At 42.1% G+C, this 12,004-nt stretch overlaps 1 protein-coding gene and 1 long non-coding RNA gene across 2 annotated transcripts in view; both read right to left on the bottom strand.

Moving 5' to 3' along the window:
- Nucleotides 1-757: 757 nt before the first annotated feature.
- The window catches only part of LOC128382289 (uncharacterized), a 41,735-nt gene continuing 30,488 nt past the window's right edge, over nucleotides 758-12,004 (bottom strand). The window contains exon 2 of the long non-coding RNA XR_008323722.1: nucleotides 758-851. This is a non-coding gene — a long non-coding RNA (uncharacterized LOC128382289). The remainder of the gene's footprint in view (nucleotides 852-12,004) is intronic.
- LOC128382275 (E3 ubiquitin-protein ligase MSL2-like) lies at nucleotides 3,140-10,116 on the bottom strand. The gene is made up of 3 exons (XM_053342272.1): nucleotides 8,693-10,116; nucleotides 4,983-6,355; nucleotides 3,140-4,235 (listed from the first exon to the last, which is right to left on the bottom strand). The coding sequence occupies exons 1-3, from the start codon at nucleotides 8,832-8,834 to the stop codon at nucleotides 3,936-3,938; spliced, it is 1,815 nt and encodes a 604-aa protein (XP_053198247.1). The 5' UTR covers nucleotides 8,835-10,116; the 3' UTR covers nucleotides 3,140-3,935.

Consider the following 12,004-nt stretch of genomic DNA (forward strand, 5'->3'; position numbering starts at 1 on the left):
AGGGGGGAGGCTTGAACATAACGGACAGTTTACTGATGATGAATGCAGACCTGCCAACAGAACAGGAGGTGTAGTAACTTCACCTCTTCCTTTATGAGTTTTACAGTCAAGTTTTTTTTTTTTAAACTGCTGCTTACACGTCAGGACTGGTGATGTGTTTCTGTTGGCTGCACCACAGTCTCTCCTTTTGCTGTCAGTCCTCCAGCATGTTGGCTCGTCCATCACAGCCATTGTCCAACGGTGCATTAAACACTCCGCCACGGTTGGTATTCGTGTCATGTCGGATTAACTGCAGATGTGATATGCACACTCAGAAAACAATCATTCATATAAACCTCCTAAGAGCTGAAATATGGATTTTTCCCCTGGTGATATGAACTGCTGTAGTGAACACTGCAGCTAATCAGCCAATGGTGCCTTAACTAAAATGTTATGTTTGACAAGTAATTATTAGCTGTAGTTTCACTTACAAGATTTTTTATGGAGCTTTCAATTTGTGGTCTTTAGCAGTGGAAGAAGAAAATACAACCCTGCATAGAACCACCTGTTATCATGTCACCATACCTGCTGTAGGTCACATGATAACTGAACAATCTCTATGATGATCAGTTATCAGCTGATGAACGCCATGAGATGAGGGTGAAAGCTCCAGATGAAATCTAGTAGATTGCAAACTGTTTCCAAGGTAAAGAATGAATCTGCAAGCTCAATCTGTAACATTCACTGATAGATCCAGCTGTCAGTAGTTTTTTAAAAATAAATAAACATGTTTTTGTTGCTTTTTCCAATATGACATGAACGCAGCACTGTGTAGCAATATGTTATTTATGTAAATACTACAAGATGTCACACTCTCACAATTTCTCAAGTCTGTCTTAAAACAGCAGTCAGCAGCTCATGAACATTGTAACCTGTTTTTGCTTCTGTAATCATTCCTCCTGTTCATACTGACTATAAGAAGATCTCTTCATAATGCACTTACAATGTAAGTGATGGGGCCAAAATCCACAGTCCTCCTTCTGTGCAGAAATATATTTAAAAATGTAATTGAATTCAATACGAAACTTCAGCTGTCCAAATGAGTCAAATCAGGTAGATATCTTTAAATGTTTAAATGTCTTCTTAGAGCCAATTCACAAAGAGGGAATTTGATCCTTAAAAAAGACTGTACACGTGGCAGATATCTGCTTTATATGACTAACTCAGACTGCTGAAGACTCATATAAGCTTCAGATAAACTTTTAGATGTATTTCTGTTCTAAATGACTGTGTGGACACTGGATTTTGGCCCCTCATCAGTTACACTGAACGCACATTTGACGGGAATCCTTTGACAGTATGAACAGGAGGAACGATTACAGCAAACCTCTTTCATTGTTCATATGGACACCAGACTTCTGTGAAAGTGTGAACCCATCTTTTCAATTTTTGTTTGTGTTTTGAATGTGTAGACTTTTCTTTTTAAATGATTGTTTCAGTTTTGTTATCCAGAACGATTACTGTTTGAAATGTAAACTCGTGGAACAAATGTGGTGTAAAATGGTTAGCTGCTGCCTTTAAAGCTTTATTTGAGCAGTTTTGTGTTGTTTTCAGTTATTGGATAGTGATGTTTGTGGATGTTACCATGTTTTTAAATTCACCTGATCAGTGCTACAAAAGACACTGATGTAAATACAGGCTGTATCTTACATTTATCCTCCGTAACTGGAAACATCCACCTGCAATCAGTCTTCTTCATCAGCTGCAGCTTCATCACCTGAAAGGCACCAAAAAAGATGAGACTGTACACTAATCAGGCCGCAGAAGATGAAATAAAATGGATTTGTTTGCTGGATAGATCAAAACTAAATGTGAATGTAAATAAGCAGATGTGTAAATATGTGAAATAAAGACACTGTAAAATCAACACTTATTACTTCGCGTTTGGTAGCAGCCGTCCACCTTCATCAGGGAGTCTGAACTCATATCTGGTCTATTGATTAGTTCACCATCGATACTAAAAATAATATTATCACTGTCATCACTTTCATTGTAGGTTCTCAAATGGCTCCAAGTTGAATAATTTCAGTTTGCAGTTTTATAACAGATGAAAACTTAGAAATTGTAGCAGAACTGTGCAAATTCATGTGAAAAAGAGTACAGAAGATAATTCCTCCTTTCTTGGAGCTGATTACACAGAGCAGCATGAAGCTCTATGCTGCCCTCTGCTGTCTAGATGCAGCAGTGCAACAAACACCATCAACACCTCAGAAAACTGCAGACTGAGGCTTCAGACTGTAGCTGCTGTGTTCACAGATTAAAAAAGAAAAAAAAAAAAGGTAAATAAAATAAATAATCACACAACACATTTTAAGTTTTTGATTTTCTTTCTTTTTTGTGGAAATATGTTACAGTTATATTACAGGTATTTAAATGCCCCGAGGGAGAACAAAAAAAAAAAACGTTTTGGAGACACCAGAAACTAACACTAAGAAGAAGACAGCAACTTAACCGAGACAGAACAGTCCAGACCAGACCAGATCGACAGACTCTGACAGGCAGAACGGGCGCCCAACATGTAGCCTGTTAGGAGACGTCCAATAAATACTGCAAATGTTGTTAACGCGACTTATTAAAAAAAAAAAAAACAAAAAAAACAGAACAAAAGACAAGGAAAACAGGTGTGCTCCCCTTCTTGAGTCCTTTGTGGTATTTAGCAGCATGTGTGTAGCTTCCAGAAACCATAACTGGTGAAAAACGAGCAGGGCCTGCAATCAACCAGAGTTCTTAACACAAGTAAAAACATTGGGTGGTTTTGAGGTGTGTGGCCAGTGTGAGAGTGGAAAAAGTGCTTAATACAAGAACACACACATGGTTAACAGATTAACCGATCCTTCTTTTCCATAGATAACAGGGAACAGGTTTATCTTCCATCAGCCACAACGGTTGATTGACTACAAAATTCACCATTAAATATATTTGTTTATTAATATACAAGACGATCTCTGAATGATCTGCGACAGTGGCTGACGGAGTAGAAACATTCGACACACAAAAACAAAGCTCACATTTGGCTGGTGGTGGTGTTCTCAAAACCTTCAGAAATATCATTCAAGATTTTTTTAGCGGTTACATCTGTGAATTTTTTTCAGGGGTCTTTGCATCCTGTGTTTTCTTTCTAGTGGTATAACATAATTACCAAATACTGTAAACCTACACTTCTGCCTCTTTTAGCCTGTGTGAAATATTCTGGTTGAGTGCAGGTCTACACTGCTGCAGCTTCCATTTGTTTAAATGCAACTTATAAAATATATCATAAAATGTCTTCTTAAATGGAAACTGATGAATCCATGTACAAAAAGTTCATTCTTTTATATAAATTACACCAGTCTCTGATGATGACGATGATGTCTCCGTTCCTGCTAATAACGTTAATCTCCAAGCCAAACTCTTCCCCTCATTCATACACACTCACATGCACACTCACACGCACACACGCACGCACACACATACACACACACGCACAGATGTGTGACCGACCACAGCCTGGCCAACACCCCCGACTTAGCTACACAACATGCTCTACACATTACCCATAGTAGAGAAGAAAACAAAAGAAAAAAAACTATCCCCACTGAAAGGAAATCTCTGCACATACAGTAACGCTACATCTCTGTCTCTTTGTTCTTCTCTTCCACTCTGCATCTGTATGCAAGACCACGAGCATGGTGCAGTTTCGGGCGAAGGACGGAGGGCGACTCCTCAGCGTCAGCTGGTGACCCTCACTACCGCCTGTCACTGTAGCTGCCTTGTTCTGGCTCCGCCACCACAAGTCCCTGTCACGACCCGATGGATAACGCTCAGCTGGCGGGGCGGGGAATGTGCGTGACGACTGACCGGAAGGGGGAGAGGGGGAGGAGGAGAAGGGGGAGGGGGGAAGTAGGGGTGGTGGGACCTCAACAGTCAAACCGCATCTCCAGTGAATCGTCAAAGCCCCTGTTGTCATGACCCGCCCCCGACAGGAAGGTGGCTGTGACGGGCGCCCCCGTACCCGCGGTGACGTTGAGGAGGGTGTTGCCGGGGGAGCTGGTGGCCGGGCTACGGAGGGCTGCCGCAGTGATACTGGTGAGGTTGATGCCCAGTGTGAGCCGGGTCTGTTCCAGGGCTTTCTCTGGCACCGCGAAGGCCTCCAGCTTCTTCTCTCCGTTGGCCATGTATGAGTTCTGGCAGCCACGGCAGATACAGTCCAGACACGCCTACAAATGAGAAATAGAATTAATGATGACATATATACAATGATAAAAACTAAGGATGTATGTCATGAGTGGACTTAATCTTGGATTGCTGCTGACTGCTTCTCATTTTTTCTTAGTGTGTTTGTGACATTTTGAGTTTACAAGCTGTCAACATGGATAGAGATCAGAGAAGTGCTCAGATTAATACCAACATGAATAGTTTAGATGAAGGCTGAGCAACAATCCAGAGCAGACAGGCTGGCTGACCTTCAGCTGAGATTATTTTGTCTGGAGAAATGTGGAAAGTTCAAATCCACAACAGCCACTGTCATTCACTGTAGTTGCTGCTTTTCCTACAATTTAATAATTTAATAATAATAATTTATAATGCTTACCACACATTTTAACCAACAGTGCCATGAAAAGTAAATTTATATGAAAGGATGTTGTGGTTTTAGAAAGTTTGGGAATCACCACTAGTCTAACTTCCCTAATATTCAAAGCTCTGTATGACTGTATCAGATATATTTCAACACAGTGCGTCACACCCAAATTAACAAATAAGTCATGAAACTTATGTTGCAATGTAAAAACAAACACAACCAGTTACTGTAAGGCAGCAGTTAAGTATGTTAGTATCTCTACAGTATATTGTTGGTCATTTAGATGTTTCCCATCATCAACAGCTATGTGATTATTGACAGAAGACACTGAGTGAGGCAGCAGAGGGTGGACTTGGTGGGGTGGGGGTGCCAGCGTTGTTCTCACCTTGCGGTTTGAGTAGCAGGGGCAGCGCTGCCCCCTACAGGTCAACACGGAGGGGTTCTGTGTGGCTCGGCCACACTTGCAGCCCTTCTTCTCCACAGGCTTCTTATACAGTGGCTTTGAGGGGCTGGGTGGGTGTGTCAGGGGGTGAGCATGGGGGTGAGGGGGTACCCGGTCACGGGGTTGGGCGCGAGGCTTGGGGGCCCCTTGCCTGGCTTTTGTGTAAGCCTTCTTAGGGCCCCCGTGATGCTCCACAGTCTTTTTCAGCCCCTTGTTGGAAACAAGCACAGTCTTGCCCACCTTAGGGGGTCCACCGTTAGGCACAGGTGCCAGGTGGGGGTGGGGCGTTGCTGCAGGGAACTTGGGCTCCTGTTTGGTGGTGGCCCCAGGATTAAAGTGGTGGGGGGAGCTGTTGGCACCTAGGGGAGGCCCTCGTAGGAGGCTGGAGATGGGGAGGGGCTGCACCTTCTCGCTGTCGCTTTCTGAGCGGGAGCGCTTGCGGTGGCACCGAGGGGGGACACGGGGGACAACCGTTGAGGGTTGAGGTGGGGGCTGCAGACAGGGCTGCGGGTGAGGTTGGAGGGGGCGAGGGCTGTTCTCTGTGGGGAGGGAGGGGACCAAGCGGCAGGAGTTGGGGCCAGATGGGCAGTGAGGCCCGTTGAGGCTGGACTGAGGTACGGAGGGGCAGTCCGCCTGGGGTGTGGGGTCAGGGTCTGCGTCTGTCTCCAGTGTCCTAAGCACATCCTCAACACTCAACAACAACGGCCCCCCGCCATGTTTCAGGTCATCCCCGAAAGTGCTGATGTCACAAAGTCCTGCTTCTCCGGTCCCTGTGACGCTCACGCACACCGGGATCTCCTCCGAAAAGCTCTCCTGCTTAGCAACACCTCCACCTGTTTCTATGGTGATGGATTGCAGTGTGTCCGAACTGACCAGGCCGTTACAATCATGTAGTCCGTTAATGCTCACAGGGCCTGAGTCCTCCCCCTTGAGCTCTTTCAAAAGTGGAGCTTCATCGGGATGGACCACCTCTGAGGTGGAGGCTGTCTGTGACAGGCCGACTGAGTCTGAAATGTCCTCCACCTCCGGCTCGCTCTCAGCTAACGTGAGACCCTCATTGAGGATGGCCTGGAGGTCCGGCGAGTCACTGGCGGCGCTGGCTATGTGCGGGGCGAGCGGTGATTGAGTGATGTAGAGACAGAGCTTTCTATAACAGTGGACAAGCAAGGAGAGCTGCCTGTTTTCCTCAAAGCGGGAATAGTCCTTACACCAACTACAGGATGGCTTCAGCTGCATCCTCTGACCTTTACAGCCTCGACAGACGTAATGCTGACATGACGAGTCGGTGGGAGCGATAGGGTCCTGCAGCAGGTTACCTGAAGATGGAGGGAGGACAAACATCGGAAGCTTTAATACATCAAATCGAACATTTCACAGGAACCATAAAAAGCATCAGAGATTCATCAACATAAGTATGGCAATAAAATCTTATCAGATCAACATCCTGTCTGCGAAAACCCACAATCTCATAATACTCTAAATTTAAAAATGTCAGCATGGCGTAAGTATATGAGTGATTTACAAACTATTGCTTCCTCATTTGCTGTGATCCAACCTTAAACTGACATGTATTTGTAAACCTGAGAGGTTCCTGTCAAATTGCCAGAGTTGATGACAACCGCTCTTTGAGAGGAGCTTCCTTAGCAACGCTGGTCGCTAGGGAGTGCAGCTGCAGATGGGAAAAAAGGGATGAAGGTCCATTCATGAGAAGCGGCAAAGCTTAAACACTGTGCACTCACTGCCTGTCTGATAAGTCCCACGCAAGAGCAGTGAGCCTATATTTAACACAATGTATAGACTGCTCAATATTGATCTGTTATTCACACAGCGGATGTGAATTGATCTGTGATTGCAACACAAATATCACTTTTTAATTCACACTCAGTTGGGTAAATAAGGAATAAAACATCAGTAATTCATATAAAATCCATGCATCCATGCATTTACAACCTGCAACACAGGGTCACCCCTTGCTTCCTCTGTTGCCATACAGACAACATGAAACGGGGAGCGGTGTATCTATCCACTCTCTATGACTAAGGGAGTGTTACTGCATTATTTATGAGCAGTGAAAACCATGCATTAAATATACCACCAAAATAAATCAAAGATGCAGTTTATTTACGATCTGACAAGCAGACAAACCACAGAAAGCTCCCTCACTTGAATTGCAGCCCACTTCACGCTGCACAGTAGCAGCTACTGTTGTTTAAAGTAGTAAATAAACACTATACTAAATAATACATTCAATAACACCATCTCCTCCTTTTTTATTGCCCACTTTTTTTTGCTTATTTTGGGGATTGGTAGAGTGAGGTGGAGATTTGGTGCATAGCATCCAGTATGTGGAGGGTATGTTGTTCAACAAGATAAACAGAGAAACGCCCCGATGCTGCCAAACAGCACACAGAGGGGGGTGTGTCATGATGGGTGTAGCTGTGAATTATGCTGCGTTCATGGCGCCCTGGAAACTTGCACCTTCGGAGTTCACGAGACAAATACTGCAGCTTATTTTGGTGTACCTGCACAAACATCATATGTCTTAAATTATATTCTCTGAATGTCTCACCCCCTTGAAATTCAGGTATCAAAAAGGAGGTTTGCAACTTCTGTATGACAAGGACGCTCATAACAATTCGATATGCCACAGTCCAGATTTGACTGATTTATATAACTATCAATTCATTTCTCATATTGAAACAAATCAAAAAGGTTTTTTCTCTCTGAATTGCTGCCAATTTTTACTAATTGAGATTTTGACTTGCAGACAAATGGCACTAAAAATGCACTCACAATTTTACTTCATTAAAAATACCAACTATTATAAGCAATTGTAACTAAAGTACTCATTATACGGAATTACGCATTACAAGATGTTTTATTATCACTATTATAACAAATGTATTATTGTTTTATTATTGTTATTGATTCGCATTATAAATAAGCACCATTTTCATTTTATAGCTGTGTAATAAGTGTAAACACCTGTTTTAGTGTTGGTATGTGTGTGTATACATATACATATATACATATACATACACACATATGTGCATTTACTGTTTTTTCTCTCGTGGGGCCTTTCAACTATTGTATAACCTATACTTATAGCACATTTAAAAACCTAGGAAAATGTAAAAACAACCACCCAAAAGTAAAAAACTTTAGAGTCTGAAGTGCGTTCCAGTTTTAATTGCATTTGTTTTTAGGGATTGAATGTTTGATCTCATTTCCAGATGCAATAAAGCAGCATAGTTTATTATCGTAATTTTACATTCAGGGATATGGAATTTGGCCATAATCATAATAATAACAATAATAATAATAATATAAGATTGATGATGTACAAATGAGATTTCTTCTCTGTGTTATTTCCCATTAGACCAAACAATACATTCTTCCAAAGTAACATAAAACTTTCACCAATTAACTTGTGATGAATTGGCTCCATTAGTGCTGCACTTATGAGGGAATCTAGATATTTCTGACCGTACTTGAAGGAGGCATCGCTTAAAGGCTCGCTTTCACCGCGAGCACAGCTGACACAACAACGCACGTTACCGAAAAGCACATTAACACAAGCATAATATCACAATAAAACACTCATAATGTAATAATAATAGTATGAATAATGATTAAAAATGAGACACACTCACCGCAGACCAAGCAGGACAGAGACTGGCGGAAAAACGGCAGCAGCTTGCAGAGCTCCGCGAGGGCCCGAGGGTCTCGGGGGTCGCACTGCAGCACCGACCGGCTCGCGGACACGTAGAGAGAGGTCGCATTCACCGGGTTCATCTCAGCTGCCTGGCCCCCCTCCGGGCTCCGGTACGCTCCGGTGCAGTCCGTAAAAAGATATATTAATGCGTGTTTTTTTTTTGTGGGTTTTTTTAAAACACCAAAGTCACACACAGATGCAAACAACTTAAATCGCTGCTTTTTTCAAGGTAGTCTGGCGGCTTTGAAGAGAGCATAGGTTTAGTTGGTAAATCCCACATATATTTATAAATACATATATTTATCTGAAGCAACCCCGGTTCCTGTGCACCGCTTAACGATCAGTCACATCCAATCCATCCTCAATGTGATGCTCCAGCTCTGAAAGAAAGAAGTAGTGCTGCTGCTTTTTATTGGTGGGAGAAGATATGCAAAGAATAAGTGCATATAATACACACGGGGGCCGACCATGCATAAAAACGTCGGTTCATCCAAGTCTGTTTCCATACAATCCGTGAGTTACGGTCACACAGTAAAGCATCATGTGTGCGCTCTCGTCCACGCCGCCGGTGGCCTTTTAACGGGGTTACTTATGAGCTGCAGCGGCGGCTCCAAAATCCAACCAGAAAGTGCTCCGGTGTGCAATGCGATGATACTTCCATCCCATACCCAGTTTCTTCCACCTCGGTCCGGTGCTGGTGTCATACACTTGGCGTTTATTAGTTCTATTATCCCGTGTTTGGCTCCGCTCGGTTAAACTACGGCTGTGTTATTGTTCATCGGAGATTCATGGCGGCGGCTCGAAAACAAAACAGGCCCCTCCGGCTTCAGACGGCTCTCCGTGACACACACACACTAAACACCGGACAGCCGCGCGTTTACCGGGAGGGGAACCGGTTGAAGGAGATTTTTCGGCTGGTGAATCAAAAAACAGATTTTTAAAGCCGCCACGCTGCAGCTGGTGTGGAGAGAAGCGAGCCAGGGGAAGCACCGGGCTCCGGTGGCAGCGCTGGCCGGCTGAGCTGCACCGGGAGTCGGCTACAAAGAGCAGGCCGCGTCCCTCTTGTCGGGATTAGCGGGGCTCTTCTGTTCCCGCTGCTCGCCTTGGTGGGGGTGTAGCAGAAAAAACAGACGGGCTTAGTCGAAATTATGTCCTCCTGCAGCTTTCGTTTACCTCCCAGAGTGTCCGTGATGAAGGAAAGTGAATTAAATCCCGATTTGTGTACCTTGCTATCATTAGCCGCGGAGGATCCTCAGACCTCCCGTCGCGCTTCCACGCATCAACTAAGGGGGCGCTGTTGCTCACATCTCGCGAGAATACACGTAAAGCGGTCACTTTAAAAAACAAAGGGGAGGACTGTCATTACCCCATGTGAGTCACAAGGAATAAACTATGGGAATAAGGAGTGCTCTAACTAATTTAACAACTACTGTATTATTAACAAAGTGAAAGAAGTATCCTTCAATATGTTGCACAGATATTCTGTTAAAGAAGTGTTGGGAAGATTTAAACTATAACAATAGGCTACAGATTAAACCCAGGTTATTTGCCAGAGAAGGAAACTACAATTCATTCAATTTTGGACAAATATGAACAATTACATTAATAACAAAAATGGTACTAATATACAAGTTAAACTATCTGTTATATTTTGATGTCAATAGATTGTCTGCAAATCACAAATATATCACCCAACTCCTTATCATTCTTGGTAAATGTCATATTCACTAATCAAAATCGACTGCCTTGAAACCCTGCTTCCATCAATTTATCCTCGGACTCCAAAAATACAGCACCTCCATTGAATACGTAAGTAACAACAAAGCTGTAAACACTTTCCACATATATATATAAAACTGTACACTGATTTTATAGTCTTATAAAGTCTTTTAGAGTTTTATGGGGTCATTTTGATAAGGTCTCTATTACAGTAATAACAGAGTTTATCTTTTTTTGGAGTTGAGACTGAGACCAAAAATAAATATTGTTAAATGGATTTAAAATGTGACTGTTTTCTGTCTTTTCTACATGTACGGTGTCTAGATTCGGCAATTTTTTTTGATCAAACTTGTCAATAAGGATTGTTTTTGCCTGTTTCTTCATGACAAATAAACCGATCTAAAGCAAACTTATATTTAATTTGATTTTGAACTGCAATTTAAATACAAAATAAGAAAACAAAAACAGTAAAAGTGTTTTAAAAATGAAGTAAAATAGACTATAAACAACCCTGGGGTTATAAAAAATAAATATTTGCCGTTTATTTTTTTACAATATGCATAAACTCACAATCATTATGTAGATTACTTACAGTTTAATGTAGAATAGTATAGCAGCAGAAGCTTCAGCTCATATGGAATAACTTAATGTGTCATGTTGTTGCTGTAGCTGAAGGTGATCATTTCAGTGTGTAGAGTTTCTGTTTTGATTGATAAAATGTGTTTTCAGTGCTCTCTGGGACTTCATGTGCAGGGCTGCAGCCATGATTTTATAAATACTGCTGTCCAAACAGAAACTAAGGAAAATGTTCAACTTAACATCAAAACTCTGTAAAATTTGGAAAGAAATAATATAAAATGCCACATTTTAGTTTAGATTTAGATGATATCATCTAAATGTTTATCTTCCTGCAGTATGTTCTGGTTTCAGGTAATTGTGGTGGAGAATACACATTTTCTTTGAAGAGAAAAAAGTAAAAAAAAAAGAAATAAAATATCTTCCTCAAACATGCAGGAATATTACAGAGGTCTTGGTGTCCTTATTTTTGAGTATTTCTGTTTAACTGAGTAGATAGTCAGTTACATAAGCGCTGCTGTGACATAGTGACAAAGGTGCTGCCTATATTGCAGTTTCAAGATGAAAACACTGTGAGGAGCTGTCTAGCTAGCAGGGGGGGAGGAGAGGAAGAGGGAGCTAATAGTTATAGTTATAAGTATTCAGCAATTTTTGTTTATCTATAAAAGGAGCTTCAAATCCACACCCACACCCACACCAAGATTCACTAGAAAGATTTGACACAATTGAATGATGCAAACACAATGATACCATCTATCAGTAGTTGCCTCGCCCTTATCTTTCTTCTTTCTTCTTCTTTTTTTTTTCATATCATTTCTTCTCCTTTGGTCACACGCACACTTAAAACTGCTGACCAGGGTTTTGTTTTGTTGAGGATAAAAACAGCTCACATTTTCCATTATGTGATTATGTGTATTTAGCACAAATATACATTTTCATATTATTCCTTTATATA

The sequence above is a fragment of the Scomber japonicus genome, chromosome 21 (genome assembly GCF_027409825.1).
Source record: "Scomber japonicus isolate fScoJap1 chromosome 21, fScoJap1.pri, whole genome shotgun sequence".
In the NCBI taxonomy this organism is placed as follows: domain Eukaryota; kingdom Metazoa; phylum Chordata; class Actinopteri; order Scombriformes; family Scombridae; genus Scomber; species Scomber japonicus.